The 24,755-nt window shown below is 49.2% G+C and overlaps 1 protein-coding gene across 1 annotated transcript in view; it reads right to left on the bottom strand.

Moving 5' to 3' along the window:
• The window catches only part of LOC311183683 (calpain-9-like), a gene marked incomplete at both ends in the record, with an annotated part of 63,202 nt that extends 38,857 nt beyond the window's left edge, over positions 1-24,345 (bottom strand). The window contains 14 exons of the mRNA XM_084253228.1: positions 2,548-2,605; positions 3,738-3,818; positions 4,848-4,884; positions 7,163-7,371; positions 7,531-7,688; positions 8,967-9,127; positions 11,981-12,058; positions 14,294-14,379; positions 15,769-15,852; positions 16,698-16,866; positions 18,627-18,757; positions 19,102-19,220; positions 22,131-22,200; positions 24,151-24,345. Of these exons, the coding sequence (XP_084109354.1) occupies positions 2,548-2,605; positions 3,738-3,818; positions 4,848-4,884; positions 7,163-7,371; positions 7,531-7,688; positions 8,967-9,127; positions 11,981-12,058; positions 14,294-14,379; positions 15,769-15,852; positions 16,698-16,866; positions 18,627-18,757; positions 19,102-19,220; positions 22,131-22,200; positions 24,151-24,345 (1,636 nt within the window). The remainder of the gene's footprint in view (positions 1-2,547; positions 2,606-3,737; positions 3,819-4,847; positions 4,885-7,162; positions 7,372-7,530; positions 7,689-8,966; positions 9,128-11,980; positions 12,059-14,293; positions 14,380-15,768; positions 15,853-16,697; positions 16,867-18,626; positions 18,758-19,101; positions 19,221-22,130; positions 22,201-24,150) is intronic.
• Between the last annotated feature and the right edge of the window lie 410 nt (positions 24,346-24,755).

Raw genomic sequence — 24,755 nt, 5'->3', positions numbered from 1 at the left:
CGGTCTCAGGCACACTCTTCTGCACGCCTGTTCTGCCCCAGCTGTGGGTGCTCGCTCCCCCTGTGGGCTCAGACTACTGGTCGGAAGGGGCCCGGCATGGGCTACCTCCCCAGCTGGCCACTGGCTCCTCCAGGAGCCTCTGCTGGCTTCAAGTCACTAGGTGGCGCCAGAGATCTCTCCTAGAGCCCTTGGGGAGCTGATTTTCCACCCCGTGGGACAGGGAGCAGAGCGAGAATGGTAGGGTAAACCTCAACGGCTTTGGGGTGCTGTGTCTGCCTTGTGCCCCACCGTCGTGGGGAACCCACACCCCGAATTTCGTGCCCCGGGTCTCAGTTCCAAAGCCCTCAGTTCCAGGACGCGGGCTGTAGCCCAGATCAGTGGCGCGGGAATGGCGCCTTTTGAATCCCGCTCCCCTGCCTGGGCGCCTGGTTCCTGCTCACTCAGGGAGGGCCTCCGCGCGTCTCCCCGCAAGCCTAGGTCGCAGGCGCGGGGACCTGGGCAGCTGCGATCCGGATCCGCGTTTGCTTTTCAACCGCACTGCTTTTCCGCGCAATCCCGATCCCGATCCGCGTCTGCTTTTCCAGCGCACGCAGGTTTTCCCTCGCAAGCTTACCTGGCGGCCCGGGGCTGTGTGCTGGTCCTGGCCTCCTCCTGGGGGGCGGGGTCTCTCTTTAATGGCGCCCGGAGCTCACCTCCGCTGCGGATCCTGCAGGATTCTCCACAGCTCCCGTTCACGGGTTTGTGGTGGCTGAAATAGTTTCTTTCCACTCACAGTCCCGCTTGCTGCGTAGTTTGTTCTTGTTGGTCGTTTTAGTTAGTTTTTTTTTTTTTTTTCCCTCCTCTCTGCGGGTCGGAGAGTGCCGCCTCTGTGGGCGGGGGAGGGGAGCAGGGTTCTGCGCTTCCCTCCCTTCTGGTCCTCTTTTATGGCAACTTTCTTCTTCGGGCAGTTTGCTGGCGTCACCCGTTTATCTTCCGTGTCCCAGTTCTCACTGGGACCTGCCGCTTTTCCTCCCTATTAACTTTTTTTAATGGGAGATCTTACTCGCAGCGTCTCCTCGCCGCCATGTTGCTCCGCCCCCCTCCTTTTATTCTCTTTTTATGATGTCTTTTTTTAAAAAAATTAAACCTCCCACCCCCTTTTTTTTTTAAAGATTTTTATTTATAGAAGAACTGGGGTACAGGCCATATGTGTGGGAGGGTTAGGGGATTCACCAGTGAAAGAGCGGGGAGCAGAACAGGCAGACTGACGAAACACATTGCTGAGGGGAGCAGCAGGTGAGACAGGAGAGTTCTGCTGTGCCATGTGTGACCCTCACTGGCCAGCTGGGATCAAACCTGCACTGCAGAGGCTGTGGACAGCTTCACAGTGTGACACTCAACCGCCTGCGCCACCAGGGAGGTCCTCTCTTTATGATTTCTAAGCAACAAATTGTAAATGAAGACTTTTATTATTAGGTTATTTATAATGGCAAAAATTAGAAGTTCTAGGAAGGACCAATGGAAGGGTCTCAACAACAAGTTGGGTTATGTTCCTGTGACAGATTATTACCCAATCTTTACGAATTTTTAAGCATATTTGATGATGTGGGGGAAATGTTCATAACAATTCATTCTACAAAGCAGGGTTAAAATTATTGGAGAAATTTGAACATTCATACACTGCTAATGGAAATGTAAAAGAAATGCTTTGGAAAATGGTCAGGCAGTTCCTCAAAACATTAGCTATAAAATTATTTCTGAATTGGAGCAATTTTTTTTAACTATATTCCCAAGAGACATGAAAATACATGTCCACACAACAAACATGTCATATGAGTGAATATTATCCTGTATATTACATGCTACAACGTGGATGAACCTTGAAAATGTCCTGCTAAGTGAAAGAAGCCAGATACAAAAGAACCACATATTACACGATTCCTTTTATATGAAAAGTCCAGAACAGGAAAATCTATAGAGACAGAGAGTATACTAGTGGTGGCAGGGGATGGAGGAAGTGGAGAAGGGATGGCAAATGGGTGCAGGGTTCTTTTCAGAGTGATGAAATGCTCTCAAAATTGATTGTGGTGATGATTGCATAGTTCTGTGAATAACTAAGAACAGTTGGGTTGTGTGCTTTAAATGGGAATACTGTATGTATGTGAATTACACCTCAAAGCTGTTAGAGTAAAAATGTCTCTCTATCTATCTATCTATCTATCTACCTACCTCCCACCCACCCATCCGTCACACTGATATATGATAAATGGACACTTGCTCGCAGACACACAATTTTAACAAGAGTTATTTAAGGGTGTTGAGATTACTAGTGATTTTTATCTTTGTCATAATCTTTTCTGCATTTTAAAGAATTTCCTTCTGCAAACCTGCATCATTTTTGGAATCAGGAAAGAAGCCATAAAAGCTCTTTTTAAAGACTGCCTGAACTCAGTCCTGGAGCAGGGAGCCTGGGGAGCATGAGCAGAACCTGGCTGGGTGCCCATCATGTGTCCACTATTCCATGGGAGCCCTGGGGATTTCTGAGGGGTGGTGGGTGGGAACACTTACTCGTTTGCAGCACAGCATCTAAAACATATTTGAGTTCTTCTGCTGTCACCTCCATGTCCTGCTGAAGTGGAGACAATTTTTTTTTGTGACTCAGTATCTTCCTACAGTTTCTTTCAATGATGAGCTTAATTTGACTTGAGAGCTAGTCCATCCCTCAGCAGCCTGTTGCTCGCCTGGGTGCCCTGCACTGTTGGCCGCAGTCTTCTCACATCTCTGGGAGCTTCCAGCCACCCAGGCAGGGAGGTAAGTCAGGCCAGCCCAAGCATGCTTCCCCCAGCCCTGAGCCCAAGCTCCCTAAATGGCTCCTGTGTCAGAGGACACTGGGATCTGAGTGTTCAAGCCTCTGTCACAGCAGAAGCCCGGAAGAGCTTCAAGAATGCCCATACTGGGGTTTATCCCACTTTGATCAGGACAACTGGGAGTATGCTTTATTGACTATTTTTAAAAGCTCTGGGGATGAATTTCAGAACCATTGACCTAGATGGTCCAGTAAATCCCACTAAATCTTAGCACCAGCTGCGCTCAGAAGCTTGAGAGAAATGCAGAGTCCTAGACCTAGGCCAATATTATTTACAACTACCAGCTGAGAGGTTTCAAGGGAACATGCATGGAGCAGTATCAAGGGCATAGGAAGCCTGGGCAGGACAGGGAAGACCCCCACCCTCCGACCCCCAAACAGCCAGGGTCTCCAAAGAGCAAGCTGAACAGCTAAGAGGGTGGGAACAGGCAGGGAAAGGCAGGAAGCAGGGCACAGACGCTCCAGGTTGCCTGACCCGCAGCTGCCCAACCTGGCCACATCTCTGTGAACTGGCAAAATGCGGGCATGTATTGGTGGCATCACAGGAACTGTCCTGACAACACCACCTTCAGCAGAGCAGAGAGAGCATGAAGAAGGTGCCAATTTCTGGGCAGAGGACAAAGGAATCCCCTTCTAAGGCTTCTGTAGTTCCCACATAAAGTTTCTGGGCCTGGCTGGGCTCCGCTGGGTGCGGTGGCCCCATCAGTGCAGTCTGGAGTGAGAGCTGTGAGGAGGAGGCCGTCCTCAGCCCTTCTCTAGAGAATGGGGCTGCTTTCTCCCCGCCAGCTCCTGCCTGCCTCTGGGTCCGTCTCTGGGAAGTGTCACCTCATCCTTGGAGGAGGAAGCCAGGCTCCTCGGCCCTGCAGGACATCAAGGGCACGGGCAGCCCTACCTCACCAGCGATTTGTTCAAACATGGCCCGGAACTGCTGCTCCTCCTCTGTCTCCCGAGCAGGCGAAGTTGGCTTCTGAGGCTAAAAATGAACCAGAGGAACTTGCTTGGGAGCCACAAAGGAGAAATGGACATTTAGTTTCCCAAAGAAAAAGCAGGAAAGGAGAGCCCAGGGCAGGAGGTGGTGCCACCCGCTGGGGGAGAGGCCAGGACCTCCATGGCAGCCTCACATGCCTGTGCTGGGTGGTGCCCAGGACTGGCCTCAGCCAGTAGCATTGGGAATGAGAGTTTCCTCTCCTTGTGAGGGCTCGTTAGAAGAAACATCTGGAAGGGCTTACTGGGACTGGTCTTGCCCTCCTCACCTGACAGATGAGAGGACTTTTGGAAACCTGACTCCTGGCAGAGGCCTGGTCCAGCCAGGGCTGCCATCACCCCTCCCCTTCTTCCAGGGCATACTGCACCACCTTGACTATCATTACCTGCTTCATCATTTGTCATGATAGGTGGTAAATCTTTAGAGGCAGGATCTTTCTAGTACAGAGCACCAGGCCTGGTGCATGGCAAAAGGTGAGTAAAGGTTTTGGGTGTTTTGTTTCGGGTCTGCTCATGAGCTGCATCCCAGGGAGGGCAGCAAGGAGAAGAAAGTCCTTCCTGAAAACTGGTCACTGCTCGAGATGGGGGTGTCAGATGTTCTGGTCACACCAGCATCTCTTGGAAGCCTTACAACCCTTGGACAAGACTAAAACCAGCCCCAACCTCTCTCCCAACAGACAACATCAGGGAGAATTGATGTGTCCCCAAGCCCATGGTCAAAAATTCTATCTGCTTCTCCCGTTTTTGTTTTATCAGTTGCTTTTCTGAAATTGCATACTTTTTAAAGATATTCCATCCACCTAAAAACCATCAGTAACCTCTCAGGGAACAGAGGGAGTGGGCAGTTCCGGTGGAAGAAAGGTCACTTTTGTTCTCCAAGAGGTTAGAATCGAGGTACTTCCTTGCATTGAGGTAACCATTCCTTGAACTTGGGAATTTTAAGTGATGTTATGGTCTGAAGGAAATTTCCAGCACAGTCGCTGAATCCCACCCTCCACAGTAGCCCAAGAAGGCTCACCTCAGGAAGGGCAATGTCTACATTTCCATCCATGTCCCTGTGGGCACAAAAACCATGTTGATAATCATAGATTCACTTCCCCATTAGACGCTGCAGAGCTACAGGGTTCAGAGGTGCTGGAAAGTTTTGTACCATAGAAGCCTTCCTCTTCTGTGACTGCATTTCACAGGGTGTGCAGCCTCCAGGCATGGACCTCCCTCTCCACTCGTCACTCAGATCTTGCTCAGCATGGAAGTTCGAGGAAGACCATGTGGTCATCACTCCAAGCAGAACTTGTCAATTCCGCATTTTGAAAGAAGACACTCAGCTTGCTGAGGGTTAATCATTAGTGGGAAACTTTTAAAAGCTTATAAAGCAAGTTGAGGTGGAACCAACAAGATCACTTTTGAAGCTGGATTCTTCACCCTTGGCCCTTCCCCCATCGACGTGAATCCCTGAGCCCACTGGGATGGTGTGTTTCTGTGCTCACAGGTGGAGGAATCAGGAGAACCGTGACAGCAGGTTTACTTTGCTGCCCACACATATAGGGGAACCCGCAGCACTTGGGAAGTAGTCAGATTAGAGGAGGAGCAGGCTTTAGCTGTCAAATACGAAAATATCTGGAAGAATTCAGTTTGGTTTTTTATTTTAAAAATATTTATTTATTTATTTATACAGGCACTGGGTACAGTCAGAAGCACGGGAGGTGAGAGAATTCACCAGAGTCAGAGCAGGAAGAGAACAACCAGACAGACGGACACTGCTACGGGCAATAGCCTGTGAGATCTGTCCCGCCTTGTGGGACCCTCGCCAGTGGCCTGGGATTGATCCGGCTCTTCAGAGTCTGTGGGCAGCTCCTCAGCCTGGCTCTCAACCCTGGCGCCACCAGGGGAGTCCCTGGAAGAATTCAGTTTTACAAATTAAATCCCGAAGCATTTCCAAAGACAGATTATTGAAAATTCAAAGGGAAAAAAAAATCAAACATTAAGATGAAACCAGGACAGTCCACTTTACCTCCTCATCCCCTGGGCCTCCACAACATAACCCTTTCAGAGCTTTTTATTATAGTTGAGGAGTCTCCAGTGAGGATGAAGCCAAGGGAAATTGAGCTGAAGGTGGCTTTTCTGTGACTGAGCTACTTGTGTCTGTTACTGATACTTGTGGAATCACAGAATGATGGTACACTGGGTATGATATTCACTATCACAGCAGATTACACGCTGCATTTCTTAGGTTCAATATCACCTTCATATCACTATTGTACATGCACTGAGAATGGAGTTACCTTTGACCTCACCCCCCTAACAGACAGAGAACATGAAGCGTAAAAGATGGGCTCAGCCACAGGAGTTGCCGATCTGCACAGATCTCACATAGGGAGATCCGTGAATGGACACTGGTCAATTCATCCTCAGTGTGTATCAGTATCTGAGAGAAGACTGGAGAAAGACTTTGCAGCAGAGTTTTAAAAATCAAAGAGTGCATTTCTTCTCTGTTGCTGATGAGAAAGAACCACGGCTCCTGCAGGCAGCTTGGGAAACCCAACCAGACTTTGTAATTGTGAAACTCAGTCCACAACACAGTGCAATTCTACGCCACTAGCCAAAACAAATAATAGAAATTCCCAATGCCAAAGGACAAACAGGAGCTCGAATACTTATGTCCCTTATCCAGAACAGGCCATGCAGCCACCGTCATCTCTATCTTGTTGTCTCAGGTTGATACTTTGATGGGAATCAACAGAAACAGAATAAGTAGAACTTGTCACTCTCTGGGATACCTAGAGAGTCTCCATTGGGAGAAGAAATAGGTTCTTGAAACTTGAACCACCCACCCCCCGCCCCTGCCACAGAGTTATTAATGGTAAATGGACGAAAGAGAAACTTCTTCCACAGAAATAACCGAAACAAAATAATTTTGCTAAGACATTTTGAGAAGAGATGGCAGAATATTGGGTATGTAAAAGGGTACTAAAAGGGAGCTGAAAGATTCGTGAGATTCATGAGAATTGGAATAGCCTCCCCTTTTTTCATGCACAGAAACACCTCTGGCATCCCCCTCATGTCACTCCCACTCCAGAGGCTTCTTGGTAATAGAATCTGGAAAATGAAGGTGTCTTGTGAGCATGGTTCTGGGGTCAGTTGGAAAGAGCAACTGTTTCATGTGAGAACTAAACTGGAAATATGCCTGTGCTTGCTGATGGGTTAAGACCCTCCCTTTGGCCCCCTTCTGGTTTCTCAAGTAGATCATGGAATAGGACAGGGGGCCATGACTCCATCCACCCTCTGGTGACATCTCTGGGAGTAAAGCACCAAAGAGGGAGTCTTGAAACTCACCTGATAATGGCCTTCTTCTCTGAAAAGATCCTCAGGCAGAAATCTGCTTCCTGATGGGGCTCAGAAGTGCTGGGAATCAGGATGTACTCCCCAGGGGGCAGTTTGAACCGCTGAGAAACTTCCCTCTCTTTGAGGAAAGTTTTGGTCTCAGCCTGGGAAGTGTGGTCTCTGAAGAAGTCTTTGCTCAGGTGCGCCTCTTTGTTTGGGCACTGCAACAGGAGTGTGAAGGGAAGTGGTTTTCCTGGCTGCGGGTTTCGGCTATTTGGACACAGTTGAGGGACTGGCATTGAGTGTCAGGTGTGAGGCTGAAAAGGGACCAAGAACTTAGGACTCCATGGATTCTCAACTGTAATTTGGCATCTACCCACCTGGTAAATAGCGTAGCCGATTTTCAGCTCTTCAGCTCCAAACCTCTTGCGTTTCCTTCGATCTTTCTGCATCAGGGCCACAAGGAAAGTGCATTCCTCCTGCCCCTCATCTTTCTCAGTCAGGGACAATTTTATCTGTGGATTGGTCCAAAAGGTATCTGCCATTCAAAAGAGGCAGGTTATTGTTCCTTGAAAAAACCCCAAAACAAAAAACAAAGGGGACACACACATCCTACCCACGCCCATCAAATTCTCCAAACCTGAGAAGGTGTTTCTCCCTGTCCTGATTTCCCTCTTGGCCTATTTTCTACAACCCCCTGGGAGAATGAAAAGGGGTCTCTTTTCCTTCTACCTCTTGGAACCATTTCCCATGCAACTGTTCAAAGACATTCTTCTGCATTTAGTCCACTGCAATTTGTTCCATCTTTTTTTTCCCCCATTTCACATTTCAAAGGTGAGTGCAGGACGCTGTGCTTGCCTCCCAGGGCCCACTCAATGGTGGTGTGATTTGAGCAGAAGTGACCTCAGGCCACCTCCAAGAGTGAATGCTGATTGTTCTACATGATTCCCTCTTGCCACAGGGAACTGCGACAAGTCCAGTCAGCAGAGTTCACTGGGCAGACAGGCTTAAGGAATCCCCAGTTAGAGGGAAGTTCAGGGCTTTTATTTGATGACCCTTAGGAGTTCTTGCTGAGCAGGTCATTGAATGAGGGCTGGGGAGCTGGCTGCCCTCCCATCCCTGTAAAGTGAAACAGCCTGAGGGAGAAGTCAACAGAGCAGAGAGGGCAGAACAGACTATCACAAGCATATCACTGATTGATCTGTGCTTGAAGCCCACTCTGCTCCTCTGGCTTTTCAGTTATTTAGGACAATAAATTCTTTTTATTTCTTTTCTTTTTTTGAGGAAGATTTATTTATTTATGCATACAAGAATTGGGGTAGAGGCCAGAGGTATGGGGGTGAGAGGATTCACCAGAGGCATAGTGGGGAACAGAACAGGCAGTCTTACTGAAATACATTGTTGAGGGGAGCAGCAGGCAAGACAGGAGAGGTCTGCTGCGCCATATGTGGGTCACCTCCCTGGCCGGGGGTCAAACTCGAGCTGTAGAGGCTGCAGAAAGCTTCATAGTGCTGAGACTTAACCTCTTATGCCACCAGGGAGGCCCAGTTCTTTTATTTCTAAACTAGTGTGAGTGTGTTTTCTGTTACTTGTAAGGGAAGATAACCCAAGTGGTAAAACAAAGGACGTTCCTTGAGCAATTCTTATCCAAAGTCCTACCAAACCTTTGCCATCCTCTTTTCCCAATCATCACTGAAATGCTTCTGTCTAGCTCCATGTTTTGGGCCTTCTCTAGGGCCTGGGCCTGATCCACTCAGGTCCTGGTTCGTACTCAACACTTGGGGATGACAAAGAGAAGGGCAGGGAGACTACCTACCCAAGAAACTGCGGCTCCCTCCAGCCGTGGAGCCCGGCACCCAGCTTCCATGGTGGACCGTCACTTCCCACTTGTGGAGGGCATCCTCCTCTAGGGCATCAGGAGTGAGGCAGCAGATCTTTACTTTGTCAAAATGGGCCTTGAAGTCTGCAAATGCCATCCTGCAGCAAAGTGGAGAGAGACATGCTCTGGACGGATGACACTGCATGACCTACTCATTCATTCAATCATCCAATAGTTATTGAGCACTTGCTTCTGTCCTGGAGGATTGGAGAGAAATCAGGCCTGGGGAGAAGAAAATAGACTCCCTCCAAAAAAAGGTAAAGAAAAGGTTAAGAAAGATAAAAAGGAAGAAAAGCTTAAAATATAGGTTGATATATATATAAGCACTACAAAGGAAAACAAAGTAGGGTGAAGGGGGAGCGTGCAGTGTGGGGGATATTTTAGATAAACAGCTAAGGGAACTTCTGACTGTTCAGGTGGAGGCCTGGAGTGTAGGGGTTGGGACATAATGACTTTTTGGCAGTCCAGGTAGTTGGAGAACAAGATCTTAAGAGGGCTAAGTCAGTACAGGATGATGTTCAAAGATAAAGGTGGACCAGGATGGTCATCATAAGGCTTTCAGCTTCAACTCTGATTAGATGGAGAAACATTAGGACACGTTAACAAAACCCATAATCCTTGACCCAGTGAAAGGGCACAGATAGAAGTGGAGTCACCAGCTATGAAGTGCGTGCTGCTGTCCAGGTGACAGATGAGGGTGGGTCAGTCTAGGCTGGTAGGACGGGAGGTGGTGAGCAGTGATCCGGTTTAAGACATATTTTGAAGGTTGAGCCTATAGGACTGGCTGGAGGATTAAATGTGAGGAAAAGAAAGAAAGGCAAGAAGATGTGTGGTTTGAATAGTTGGATGGATAAAGATAAGAAGACTGTGTTGTAGCAAGTTTGGGAGAGAAGGATTTGAGGTTCAGGCATGTTATCCTGTGATGTGCTAGTGAGTAGATATTCACAGGGAGATACTGAGTAGATCCTTGAATATATGGATCTGGAATTCCAAGGAAGGGAACTGCAGATATAAACTTGGGAGTATTAAAACCATGGGTAATCCTCAGAATAGTTGCACATGTTTGACAATCTCTTGAACCTGCTCTTAGGAAGGCAACACTGTGTTACACTTTTCTCTGAGTCCTATGACATAAGTGTGTGCAGAAGAAATTGATCTTAAGCCATATTCCAAGCTGGTCAGAACCAAGAGACTACTGACACAAAACCAAGAAAACAGGAAAAAAGAACAGATTAGACCACATCCAGAAGCAAGGGGTGCATCCCAGGAATCTGGAAACCTTTTTATATATAGATCCATTTCTAACTATTTGATCAGACTTAGTCAAGCCCATAAGCTTTACATTCCTATCTTTTATTTCATTTCTTCCTCCATTTCTATAAAATCATTTCTTCTTTCCAATTTGAGCCTTGGCTCCTGTGTCCTTGTTGGTTGACTTCACAATAAAAAAAAAAAATTTCACCCCCCCCCCCAAAATGGTGCTGTAGTGGTTGATTTTGATGAGTGACAGGAAGTGAGCCTATTGCTGGTTTCAGTATCAGTGTAAAGACAGTGTGATATTGTAATTTATAAGAAATATTTTGTCATTCATGTTACCAAAGTGTATTTCTCATATATTTGGTCTTTATCCACAGTTCCTGACAAATGGCTCCCCGAACTTGATTTTTCTTAGTGCTGAAAGTGATAAAAAGTGTCTTTTGTTATGTAACGGAGAGGAGTTTGGGAAGCATCTAATGAGAAGGACTTGGTTATGCTCGTGTCTAATGTCACAAAGGACACAGAAACATTAATTCAAAAGGGCACCTGCACCCCTATGTTTTTAGCAGCACTATTTACAATAGCTAAGCTATGGGAAAAACCCAAATGCCCCAAAAGAGATGACTGAATCAAGAAGATGTGGAACATATATGCAATGGAATATTACTCAGCAATCAAAAAAGATAAACTCAGGCAATTTGCATCAAAATGGATGGAGTGGAAGGGATCGTGCTCAGTGAAATAAGCCAGAAAAAGAAAACTACCGGATGGTCTCACTCATAGCAGGAATTTAGAAAACCTAAATAAGGGACCAGGAAAAAGACTAATTATAATAAAGCAAAAATCAAAATCAACAAGCAACTATAAACCAAAGACACACTACTGGCGGGGGGAGAGCAGGGATTAGGGTCAAAATAAGGGGTGTGAGAATTGTATGGGTAATATAATCAAGATAAAAATGCATACATTGTGCAAAAGTGAAAAATAATGGAAAAATATATAAAATGGAAAAAAAAAAAAAAGGAAGGACTCAGGCAAAAAGTCACTGGCGTGAGCATATGAAAGGAAACAGAACCAGAAATCAAACATCTGTGGTCTTGCAGAATTGGAAGACTCAGCTGTTTCAGGGTCCCACAGAAAGACACAAGACTTGAAATGATTTCTAGAGATAAAGGGCCATTAACCAACTTTCTGTTAGCAAAGATTCTCAGCTCTGTGGAAAGGCCAGATTAAGAATTCCTTCCCACTGATCTGTATTTTGAGATGCTCCAAAGGTGGCTGCCTTCAAGGGTCCCTGTCACCAGGTTGGGCCTGGAGGTAGTGACCCAGGAGCAGCTTGCTGCCTGCATGCAAATTCACTGGGCTGCAGATTCAAATGCAAACTTGGATGATGGATGGTTTAGTGGAGGGAGGCTGGGTGAGAGCTGGAGGATGAGCCTTCTGTTTCCCGGGTCACATGGATTCCCTTGACACTCTAAACAAGTCTGGAGATGGGGAGAGTCCCCAACACGTGACATATTAAATCCTTTGCCAAGCTGGGTGGATATAAGGGTTTTGAGACAGGTGTGTGTGATTTACTGAACTGTACGATAAAATGATAGGAAGAAATGGGGTGTTCTTTACACCCAAAGGCCATGGGGGCTTGTCATACCTGTTTCGCAGTTAGTACAGAAATAAAGAGGTAAGAACTGTACCAGAATTCTCCTTTGTCCAGAGCAGGGTGACACAGGCGCTTTTTCTCAGCGAGGCTCACAGAACGCCACTCAGGAGAACTAGGAGGAAACCAAATCAGCATGTGGGTCATGAGCAGTACTGGCCTTGTGTCGGGGCAGTACCTTTTCCTAGGAACCAGGGTGTGTGGTTATGAAAGGAATAGATCCTGGTCAGTGATTATACCATGGACCCCAGAAATGTGCCAGAGGCTTTGAGATTGGTCAGAAAGTACATTTCCAAGCACAGCCAATGGAAGAAGGTGCTTCTCATGAGACCATCACAGGCAGGGAAACTCACTTGACCCCTGTACTTTGTCAGCTGACACTTTGAAAAGCCATAATCATAACGTGTTTGACCATCTTGTTTGACATTGATCTACCCAGTACTTTCTTCCTGCGACCTCCCTAGGAAGCTGGATCGTGTTCTGCCTGGGGGCGTTGCCTGGCCTCAGGTGAGCAGCTACCTACTGCCCTCCAAATTGGGAATGACACCTCTAAGGCCACTGCTTCTTTGGGACATTCTCCTCCCTCCAACACTCACACACACACACACACACGCGCACACACTCACCCCTGTCTCCAGAAGCAGTTCACCCTTGAACAACTTGGGGTGATCAACCTCCTGTGCAGTAGAAAATCCAAATGTAACTTATTGTCAGTCCTCCTTATCCTGAGGGTTCTGCATCTGAGCATTCAGCTAAGCATCACGCAAGGTTGGTTGAATCAGTTGCTGCAGAACCTGCTGAGAGGTAACAGATCTGAGTATAATGAACGTGTACAATTAAACCTGTTTGTTGAAGGATCAAGTGCAGTTCAAATGGGGCGCCACCACCTCAGCACTCTCAAGGGGGGAACCATTTCCCCAAACCCGTGGGTCTTGACTCCTGTGGGAGGGCTCAGAAGAGCCAAGTGAACCCAGAGCCTCTCTCCAGGTTACCCCTGGTGGGTTCTGGAGAACAGAACTAAGAGCCTTGATTTTTTCCTTTGGGCCATTTTCTTCCAATGGCTCACATCACATAATGGGTCCAAAGGCTCAGCTGAGCTTTCCAGCCTCCCTCTGGCACCAGGCAGAATCAGGATCTGGGATCAGTGTGGGCACAGACCCTCTCATCCCTCCAAGGCTGCCTGGAGGCAGGCAGTCCCCAGCTGTGCTCCAGTAAAACCCACTTCTCCCTCTTCACCATGTTTCTCAGGGAAAGGAAACAGTAGCCTTTGTCCTTTTAGAGACTCTGTCCCCCAAGTTATAGGACTATATAAATCTTAGGAGCTAAAAGCAGTCTTATTCCTCTTGATTTCGTGATTTCTCTTCCTTCCCTTTCCGCCAGGAGAGGGAGGCCGAGTTCATGCCTGCTTTGAGGTGGGTCTGGTGTGAATCAGTCTCTGCCAAAGTCCCTTGGTTCTGAGGCGGACACTTCAGTGTCAGTCTTGTGCCCTCAAGCTGGAGTCTGGTTAATAAAGCCACAGACACACAGATGACTGGCGCCCCCTGGTGACTTGTCTGAGCTGAGGACAAACACGGACTTGGCTTTAATCAAGTTCTAGATTTGTTCAGACTCCCTAGAGTCCCAGGAGCTGCAGGTGGGCAGAGAGGCCAGCAAGAGCCCAAGCTGGCCAGAGCTCTGGGTGAGGAAGGAGAGAGGGAGGCGGTAGAGACAGGTCAGGGTGCGTCCTGCCTGTGCACACCTGCTCCCTCCCATCATCCCAGTCACAGGGGCCACCTCTCAAGGGACATGGAGGGGACACAGGCCTGAAAGGAAGACCTTTCCTATAATTGGAGCCCAATAAATAATGCTGGTCATCAGAACAGTCATAGTGGCTGAATTTCCTATTCCACTTTGTCTCTTCTGGCCACGGGGCTTCTGCCAATGGCCAGAGAATGCTGTACTGACATGCTGGCAGCACTCAGGGATTTCCACACCCAAAAACTCATTGCCACCACACACACACACACACCACACACACACTTCACTGTGGCCACTCACACATGATACATGGAGATAAAGACTCAAGATACATGGGGATGTGAACTATCCGCATGGGAGGCAATACAGTCACCGACATGAATACAATCCCAGGGAAGATAAAAGGCCACCCTAAGAGAATTCCCTGAGAGTCAAGTTTGACTGCAAGGCATGTCCCAGGGGATGAAGGGGAATGAGGTGAGGCCACCCAGAGGCCAGGGGAGCACGTTAGACAAACTTCTCCTTCCCAGGACACACCAGCCAGCCTTGGCCCACTGACCCCATGAACAGCATTAAGGTGGGAGCCAGCCAGAGAGACGTGGTGGGGACCCACCTGTCGCTCCAGGGCCCGTTCCACTTGGTCCAGCCCCAAGGGTTCCGGACTCTGATCAGCTCAGTTTTCTGGCCTCCGGAGTTTACCTGGAAGGCAAAGGCAACAGGGGAATGTGAAAGGATCAGTTCATGTGTGAGTTCCGGAGTGGTCCTCTCAGCTGGGGCTGGCTTTACCAGTAGCATCTTGACTTATAAACATTAAAAACATGTCAAAACTCATCCATTCTTAACTTGCCCTCGGAATTGTCCTGCTAAACAAGGTGGCTAACGTGATATGAATCTGAAAATGAATGAGTTCCTTGTTAGACTGCAAATTCCCTAGAGGCTTGTTTATCTGGGGAGCCTCAGAATCCACAGTGAAAGGTGAAGAGTAATTCTCAGAAGTGCTCAGTGAGCTACTCCTGACTTTCCTTCATCCTTAGCCTCTTACAGCTGAACAACAAGCATAGAAACACATGTTGGGAATTTAAACAGCCACATTAAATAAAAACCACGTCTAAGTCTCCAAAGCCAATATTCTCCCATTTGGGTGTCATCTGAGGATCTCTGCTGTCCACATCAGTAGCCCGGAGTCAGGAAAGAAAGCTCAGCCAGCCGTCCTTACTCTGCTCTGAGGTAGGAACTGCACAGCTCACAAGGGTTTTGGAGAAAGAGAAAATAAGACTTCTACTCATCAAGTAGCCAGAAATTTGAGCTCTCAGAGCAGTTTTCTCTGATATAGGTATATATGTATATGCGTATATACACAGAGGTATACATGTATATACACACACAGGCATATATGTATATACACACATACATCACACTACACATGACAAAACAATATCAATGTGAAGAAACTGAGTTGCTCCACTTTCTTGGATTTTACTCTATCGGAGAGTTCCAAGTTCATATTCAACGAACCCTGGATGTTGCTTTGTTGGTTGAATCTTGAATTTGGAGAATCTACTATAAGGGACTTAGGCACCTGTGGATTTTGGTATCCATAGGGGTGGAGGGTTGCCCTAAAACCAATACCGCATAGACACTGAAGGACAATTGCAGTTAAGCTTTTGAGGAATCAACAGTTATGTGCAGCTAGTGCCCCTGCATCAAGGGTCCACTGTGTATCTTTATCTGTACCAATCTCCATCTATCCATCTATCTCTACCTACCATCCATCCATCCATCCATCCATCCATCCATCCATCCTATTGAGTCTTTTCTCTGGAGAACGCAATCACAGGATTCATGTGGAATTAGAGAAGAAAAGAAAAACAAAGACCAGGTTCTCCTATCTGCTGCACAAGTTGGGAACTATGATAGAAGCTCATGTTGCTTTCTTCCCTCTTTTGCTGTTTGAATGCTGGCTGCCTCCTCTAGATAACACATTATCTGAAGTCTGAAAGCTCAGTTTAAGCTTCAACGCACTAAGGAAAAGGACGAGCATGGTCACAGCTGTCCCTGCACCCTCCAGCAGGACTGCACGTCACCTACCTGATCAATTCCCGTCACAGTGTAGGCATGACCCTTAATGTGACCAAAAGGTGTCCGGGCTTTGGACTCTGCAGTACTTCCGGCCTAAAGTATGAAAATAGCATTATTGGGCCCATCATGTAAGTCACTCCCCTACCAGGCCAGACTCAGCTCTGCCTGATCTGGCCTCTTTGCTCCCCAGGAGGAAGGGACACACAAAATGTTCCACAGGAGGCCCCTTAGCACTGACAATGAGGCATTCCTAGCCTCTCCCCAGGATGAGAAGCCCCTCATTCCCAAAAAAGAGTTGACTTTCTGGCCCCAAACAGAACTGTCTGATCATCCCCTCATGGGGGTGCACAGTCGCATGCACGAGGAGACACTGTGTTACACTCAGCTCTGGGTCACCAGCTTGAAAACACCAGGAGATGGGCCATTGAGTAGCAAAGGACAAATTCCCAGGTAAACTGAAGAGGAAACAGAAAACTTGGATAAGTTTCACAAGTAGACAAGGCAAACTATATGTGTGTGTGTACACAGAAAAAATATTGTTAGTACCTACTGTTATATTTTTCATGATGTGTGACATAAACAAAGATTCCAGAAAACAGTAGGGTTTCATTTCATGAAATCAAACCCAGCCCTGCGTTCCTGAGTGTGTGTGGCTGTTTGAATGAGCAAGGGCAGAGCTGAGAAGGGGACACACAGCACCGCTGGGGTAGAGAAAGGGACAGAGATTTGTCAGGATTGTTCTACCTGACACAGCAAGGGTGTCTGAGCTTCGTCATTTGAAAGACATTAAATAGAAACTTCTGCTTTGAATTAAATAAACAAACACTGACACTCCCCAGTCCTGGAAGTGCCAGCCCTGCTGTGTGTGCTCAGGGCACCTGCTCATGCCTCTGACTCTGGCAGAGAGCTTGGAAGGGAGAGACAGGTGAGCGACTTACTTCGATGGAGCAGCCCACCAGAGAGCCCCGCTTCAAGGCCTTCTCGAGAATCTCATAGAAGTTCTCTGGAGCCTCTTTAGTTGTGAAGGTCTCGGCTACACCCCCAGTGAAGTCTTCCATGGCCTCGATGGCACTGCCACTCTCCAGTGCCTCATAGCTCCCATGTAACCTGTGAAGCCAGAAGTTTGGAAACGGCTGCAGGGATGAGGAAGACCACAAGGTGGCGCCCCCAGCCAGAGGTTTTTCTAACTGAAGCAGAAACCTCCAAGGCTTGCCCTGGCTGGGTGGCATGGGAGGAAGATGGGAAGCAGGATTTGGAGTCTACTTGATGCTCTGAAGACACAAGAAATCTCTGTGAGATAGGAGCCTGGTGTGGGTTACTCTGACTGCGGGTTCAAGTGCCAGACCCACCTCTTACAAGCTGAGTGTTTTGCGAACCCGCTCATGATTCAGTTTCATGATTTGCAAAGTGGGGGGACAGTTGTCCTCTCCCTTCTAGGGTTGCTGTGATGTTTAAATAAGTCTCTCTCTCTCTTCACAGGACCTGACCAAGAAAGAATTAGTCGTGTAGAGAGAGAGGTAAGGAACTTTTCCTGCCTGGTCTCAGGTACTCCCAATCACACAACTGCACAGGTAGCATGTGTGTACATGTACACACACATACCTGCACACAGAATGTGCATATAGACACACACCTTATGGATGTATACTCTGCTTGAGTTATAAAATAAACTTTGTAGGTGTGTAGCAATGTTCACTATTGTTTTCATTTGCATTTTATTTTTTTTAAGGTTTATTTATTTATCATACAAGAGTTGGGGTACAGGCCAGAGATGCAGGGGGTGAGAGGATTCACCAGAGACAGAGAAGGAAAGAGAAGAGGCAGACTGACTGAAATACACTGCTGAGGGGAGCAGCGGGTGAGGCAGGAGAGATCTGCTGCATCATGTGGGTCCCTCTGGCCGGCGAGGATTCGAACTCATTCTGCAGAGGCTGGGGATTGCTTCATAGCCGCTTCCAAACCCCTTGTGCCACCAGGGAGTCCCCTATTTACAGTTTCTTAATGACAAATGATGCTGAACATCTTTCTATGAGCTAATTTGCCTTCTTTTTGGGAAACCTATTCTGTACTCTTCTCCTTGAGGCAAAGGTTTCAAATCCTACCAACTGACTCAAACCTTTTGCACAGCTTGGGGTGGAGGGAGGTGATGGGTTCCCTCTTCTGAGCTCCTGGAGAATGAAACCACACCCAACCCAGCCCCAAGCAGAGAAGCTGACCCGAGAGGAGGGGTCCCTGATGGTAGGACTCGTTGAAGGACTGGTTGCCCCCACCAGGCCTGGAAAGCATCCCCTCTGCTCACCCCAAGCCTGTCAGTGGCACCGAGGGGGTTTATGCAGACCAGGTGGGCATGTGACAAAGGAGCACCTTGGGTACTTTCATGGTTTAATCCCGTCCTGCTGATTTCAGGATTAATTGAGCCTCAGTTTACCTTCACTTTATTTGGTTAAAACAGTCAATATACAATTAAAAAAATTTGAAAGGAGAATTCCAAAGTGGGAAAGTGACATCTCAGTCTCCCCTGGCCAGGAGCCCTGAGGCTTCTGCCCTGGCTGTGCTGGAGGGGACGTCGCCCAGAAACATCCCTGCACTCTGGCTGCTGCCAAAGGCAGGATCCACATGCAAGGGCAGAGAGGGATGCGCGTCGCCATGTGTCTGAGGATGGGCACAGCTAGACCCCGACAGCAAGCTGCCCCAGCCACTCCTGTTCCACCTCAGCCCTGACTGGGCCCCAGGCGGGTGGCCCTGCCGCCCCACACGTGCCATCCCAGAGCCTCAGTGTCCCTCTCCATGGCTGTCCCCTGAAAAGGACCCAGGAGGGAGACTGGCCTCCCTGGGACAGAGGCCTGCCCGCACTGGGCGACACTCACTTGGCATAGGCTTTCTCCAGCAGGGCGCCCCAGAACTTGTTGTTGTCAGCTGAGTGGTAGATCAAGCGGTCGTTGGAGGTGGGCAGCCGGTCATCAATCACCACGTCTACCCACTCGTTGTATTGCCAGAACTGTCACCCGGGGCAGAGACAGGTTGCAGGGTTGAGTCTCACAGGAGGTCCAGCACCCCTTTGTCCACGTTATCACTTTGCTTTTTCTCCCTCAGATCTGGAGGAAACTCTCACGTGGGGTCTGTGATGGGCTCAGCTGTGCTTTGTCCACGGAGCCACGTGCAGAGCATCCCACCCGCCCCTGACATGGGCTCGAAGACCCTGCGCGGTCCCCTCAGAGCCGGGGTGGACAACCCAGGGCTCTCTGATCAGTTTTCTCTCAAGAGGAAAAGGCACCCATGAAGACCAGCAGCTGCAGAAACACCTGACATCACACAGCGCCCCAATGAGGTAAGTTCACTTACCCGGAAATGGAAGATCCCAGCATAACCGGAGCCAAAGTTTTGGTCCTGGGGGACCACTCTGGCCAGTGCATTCTCGTTGAGCGTCAGGGAGGCAAGGGCGGCTAACAGCCAGCAGTCACCTGTAAGTGAAAAGTCCTCAACCGCAGGTCTTACTGCTAATTTGTGGTAAACAGGACAACTCCATGGCCAAGGGAGATGTGAGGCATTCCAGATGGGACCATGTTTTTTTCTGTATCTTAAAATGTGGGAAGGTTACCAGCAAATCTCACCCCTCTGCCTCCCTTGCCAGCTCTCCTGCCCACTTAGCACAGACAGCTCTTGTCTTGGCAGTGGTATAGGTCATGCCCACGTGGGTGTCACTGTGCTCTATGCACGTCAGCTCCGTGGAAGGCCAGGAGGCCAGGGCTGTGAGAGTTAGTGTCAGCGGGCCAGGGTGAGTGATGTCTCATGCCTGCTTGGCCTTTGGCACTTGGGGTGAGCTCAGAGGGAGCACTTTGCCAGGGCTCATGCCTCCCCAATCTAGACTTAGCTTTGTTGTAGGTAATAATAGCTCCATGGGCATCATCTACTTTCACGTATCTTGCATTTTCAAGATATGTAGACTGATCTTCTGGTTTCCCCAGCTATAACCTTCAAGTTAGCCCCCACTCAGAGGAAAACACAAAAGTGAGTGTGAACATCAAGCAGTGTTTTAAGGTTACACTGTACAGACTCCCACATGCGTTCATGTGCTCATACTGAGCATGGGGCGGGCACCTCATCTGTACCTATCAGAGCTCGAGATGCTGCCTGTGAAAGGTGTCTGAGCAGACACTGGGAATTACCTATTTAACCAACAGGACCTCCCCATTCTACCCCAAATCTATTTGCTTGTATGATAATACCACTTGAATTCATTGGAACTCAAGGGTGGCTTCCTGGGAGTTGACATTTCTGGAAAGTTCTTTGTAACACTGGAATTGGGACACTGTCACACAACCCTTTTTTGGTCATTGCTGGAGACTATTTTGCCAGAAATATGCTCAACTTTTGGAGAGAGAGATTCAGATGTTATTCACACAATTCAAAATTAGGGAAAACACCCAGAAGAGATGAAAATTACTGATCACTGTTGAGTCTGTGCCAAGGGATAGGTTTGGCCACCTCAAGCACGATGCTGGGTGAGGGTGCCTGCAAAGTTCAGTTTGTCGGGTGAAAGCATGCAGGTGGCCACTGATAGGGAGGGGCAACGATGGTGTTGGTGATAGTCAAGTGCTTATTTGGGGGGCTGGTTCACGGCTGTCCATTTTATTGTTATCCTTTATTCACATGTTGTTTTTGTTTTTTGTTTTTTTTTCATAGAAGTGGGGTATTGGCTAGATGTAGAGTGGTGAGAGGATTCACCAGAGACAGAGTGGGGAGCAAAACAGGTGGACTTAACTGAAATACACTGCTAAGGGCAGCAGCGTGCTAGACAGGAGAGGTCTGCTGCACCATCTGTGGATTAGATCCCTGGCTGGGGATTGAACTCAGGCCATAGCAGTAATAGCACTGAGACTCAACCCCTAGGCCACCAGGGAGGCCCTCCTTCATTCATATGTTATTTTTTTTTAAAGATTTATTTATTTATTTATATAAGCACCAGGTACAGTCAGAAGCGCAGGAGGGTGAGAGAATTCACCAGAGCCAGAGCAGGGAACAGAACAGGCAGACTGAGAAAATATACTACTGAGGGGAGCAGCGGACAGCAGGAGAGGTTTGTCGCACTATGTGCAACCCTCAACCAGTGGCCGGGGATTGAACCGGCGCTGCAAAGGCTGAGGGCAGCTTTGCAACCCAGTGGTCAACTGCTGTGCCACCAGGGGAGGCCCCTCATTCATATGTTATATACAGTATTCAGATGTAGAAAAAGTGCCACAAAATAATATTTGTCATCAACTATTAACTAATATTATAATTTCAAAATAGTTTTATACCAAAGTGACAAATTAAAACTTTAGAAAAAACAAAGGAGTCCCATCAATGATTTTCTAGTGAATGATAATCCCTAGCGAAAGAGTATCACCAGGGGGATGCGTGGAGAGGTGCATGAGGGGAGGTAGAGGAAAAATGGGGATGACAACTGAGAGGGGGATGTTGAAGAGAACAGGGAGAACCTCTTAGGGGGGATAAACCGAAATGAAAATGAAGACCAACCGAACACTTTTTTTTTTAAAAGCCAAGGTTATATTTAGAATGTATAATTCCATGTATCCACCATGTCTGTGTCTCTTTGTCTATCATCTACCTACCTACCTCCCTGTCCATCGTCTGTTTATCTTCTGTCATGATGCATGTGTCTGTCTGTCTGTGTATCAACCATCTATCATCATTCTATGTGTGACTTTTGAGTTCTGGGAGGGAAACTCAGCCACTTGTTATGAAGCTCCCGGCATGTCCCACTTCATCCGTCAGACCACAGTGGTGACCTCAGCTGTGGGGAACTCAGTGTCTGCTCCCGCTCACAGTAGTTTGCTCTCTTTGGTTCATTCCTCTGGGGGTTGAGGTGGTCCCTAAAGCATGAACCCCAGAGGCAGTGTGGCAAAGTGGTTAAGAGGAATTTGGGGTCCTGACTCTGCATATCTATCATGTCTATGACTTTGGATAATTTACTTTGCCTCCCTGACTTGGGTTTCTCTGTAAAATTGGGAGCTTTTGCCAAAATTGGTTGGCAAGATGAAGTGAGGCAATGAGTGCTGAGGGGAGGCCTAGCAGGCAACCGAGCTAATGTTCTGATGGAGCCAGCAGCCAGGCAGCGCCTCTGGATCTGTCTGTTCTCTGAAAACTGGTGGGGAGCAGAGCACCAGGGATGTAGAGTCCTCTGGCTCCCCTTCAGCAGAGCAGGTGGCCAACTGGGGAGGAGGAGGAAGCAGAAGATGGGAGGAGTCATGTTCCCCATCCCTGTGCAGGGAGTAGCTGGGGACCTGCGCTGCTTGTGCCTTGGCGGCAGCTCAGACCCCCAGGAGCATCTGTCCAACCACCAGCTCTCCGTGCGCGACCCTCTCACTCACCAAGCTTCCCTTGGCAGATGTCAGTCCTGGTGGCTCCTCCGAGAATGAATTCTGGGTGTTTCACTATTTCCTGGAAGAATGAGGACATCGTCAGTGAGGCCTGGCCCTCCCGACCCTTCCTGGTGGGCTCTCCTTTCTTGCAGCAGAACACTTCATTCCTGTTTCAGTATTTTTCCCCGTGGAGGGACATGCGAAGGGACAGCCTCGCCTCATGGTAGGATGTGCCAGTCACATCACTTGGCCCCTCCATCCCCTCTGCCTACATGCCCGTCAGTGTAGGAGCCTCTTCTCTTCTTGGGGAACTTGGTCTCATGCTCAGGGACCCTCCCTAGGAGGCTTTCATCCCCCCAAGCACACTTAGTGTCTTCTTTCCAACTCATACTGTTTTAATGAAACCATCGGTGCTGTTGTTGCCTGTGACGCCCCTTCAGAGCCCGTCTTCTGAGAGGCTGGCACTGGCTTGCCTGTGAGAACCCCATTGTTCCTCAGCTTCCTACACCATGCCCAGCATTCTGAGTGATGGTCACAGTGTGTTGTGGTGGCGGGACAAGGGGAGGCTGTGGTAGGATCAGGCCTTTGGGGGAATCCATGCCTCGTTGCTACGCAGTGCTGACCCCAGAGAGGGCACTGAGCAGGGGAGGGCATGAGTCCCGCAGGCGGCAGATGGGTGGCTTGATGGGCTAAGAGTGGAGGCAGGGAGGTAAGCAGGAGGGAAGGAAGTAACTAGAATTTTTCAGGAGAAAGCCTGAGGCACTCAGTGATAGCCTTGTCAGGTTTAGGATAATGCTAGACTACCAGAAGCCGTTTAGACATGATTCAGGTAGACTGGAAAATAGGTCAGTACACACACACACACACACACACACACACACACCCTACATAAGGAAATACCAACAAAGAGCTTACCACTGTATAAACAACTCATGTGTACCTTGAACTCTGCCCTGAAGTGCCAGAATCGTGTGTGTGTTTTAAGTAGACAGGCTGTGTATTTAACACATCTTCATTATTTTCATGAAAGGAGACAGCATGAAGGCAGACATGGGGCACCCAGTGCCTTTCAGAAGGTGGGATGCAGAGCAAGTGATGGTGATGCCAGTAACCGCAGCAGGACGCCGTGTCTACCGTGGGCACTAGTGTCTCAGCTTCACAGGGGAGGAGACTGAGGTGTGGGGAGTCAGTGGTGTGACTGGTGTGACCACAGTCCCTGGACAGATGGGTGCAGGGTCTCAGCTGTGTCCCGGCCCTCTCTGCACTCCGTTCCTTGCAGCCAAACCCACCCAGTGGGCCCTCCTGAGGGAAAGCAGCCAGCACCACCCAGTCAGACTGAGCCCTGACTAACCCAGCACAGGAAATACTGACTCCTTGTCCCAGGCAGCATCTGATGGCCTTGGGACCATCACCTCCAATTGTTAGGGGTGGGGGGGCATGGACACTGGCTCATGGGTACTGCGGGAAGGGAAAACAGGATGTGTTGGGCAGCCCCTTGCTTCCTATGCACCCCTATCATGGAGACACTGCACGCTTGCTTCGTGAGCCCCGTCCACACTGAGCATCCTGGGCTCTGAGCAGAAGCTGCTGAGCACTTTACATACATCACCCAGGTGAACACCCTCCTGGGAATGGGGGCTGGGGCTGCCTCCCACGCTCTCCTCTTGGGGGGTACCTGGTGCCTGGGACTGGCCCAACTCATCCTGAATAGCCTTGACCTCCACTCCCTGACTACCAAGACACTGTCAGACTCGAGTCCTGACCTCCACGGGAGTGAGACTGCTGGGGGCTGGATGCAGCAGATGCCCTGGAGTCCCCCTTAGAGCACCCCCAGCCCCGCCAGCTGTTGTGTGCCCCCTGCATCATTCCCAGCCATCACTCTGCATGGCCTCCCCTGGGAAGCTGGCCTGGATCAGGTTTGTACTCTGCCTCCCCTCCTGCTCCCTCCTCTCCTGCTGCCCTCTCCAGGGTCCTTGGATCCTCCTTGCAAGCCCCCTGCCTGCCACCCCCACCTTCTGGCTGCACTCACCCCTGGCCGTTTCCACGTGACGGGGCTCTCGGGCTCCTTGCTGTAGTAGAGAGAGTTGCTGTTGGCCGGGAAGTCTGCGTCCTCAAACAGCGTGCCCTTCCGCAGGCACTCCTGCCTCAACTGCTCGAAGCTCTGGCCTGAGGAATGGATGATGCGAGCATCCTTGGGATCTGGAGCCTGGTCGAGGGAAGGCATGGCTGCTGGCTGCTCCCCAACTGGCAGGTGGGCTTGGGGTCTGGGATGGGCAGTGAGGTGCAGATGAGTGGGCCAGTCAAGAGGGAATCAGCTCAGGGGTTCTTGGGCTGAGTGGCTCTTGGTCTAACAGTTTGTGTGGGAACTTCCCTGTCAGGGCAGATGGGGGGATGGGCACGCCCTGGTGATAAACTGCAGAGAAAGCCCTCCTCCCTCCAGGGACTCTGCAGACCCTTGGGGGAGCTGAGGGGCAGGGCCCATTCTGGGCAGGCAGCACCCAGCACCCTCTGCCTAATGCCCTGAGGAGACCTGGGGAGCTGGAGGATGCGGGATGAGGAAGGAGCGCCAGGAGCCACATGGGTCCAGGAGGTGGCAGGCAGTGTTCGCTGGTCAGGGAGAGCTCTGCGGGAACT

The sequence above is a fragment of the Talpa europaea genome (genome assembly GCF_964194135.1).
Source record: "Talpa europaea genome assembly, chromosome: 14".
NCBI lineage: Eukaryota > Metazoa > Chordata > Mammalia > Eulipotyphla > Talpidae > Talpa > Talpa europaea.
This window is presented reverse-complemented; position numbering and strand designations above follow the sequence as displayed.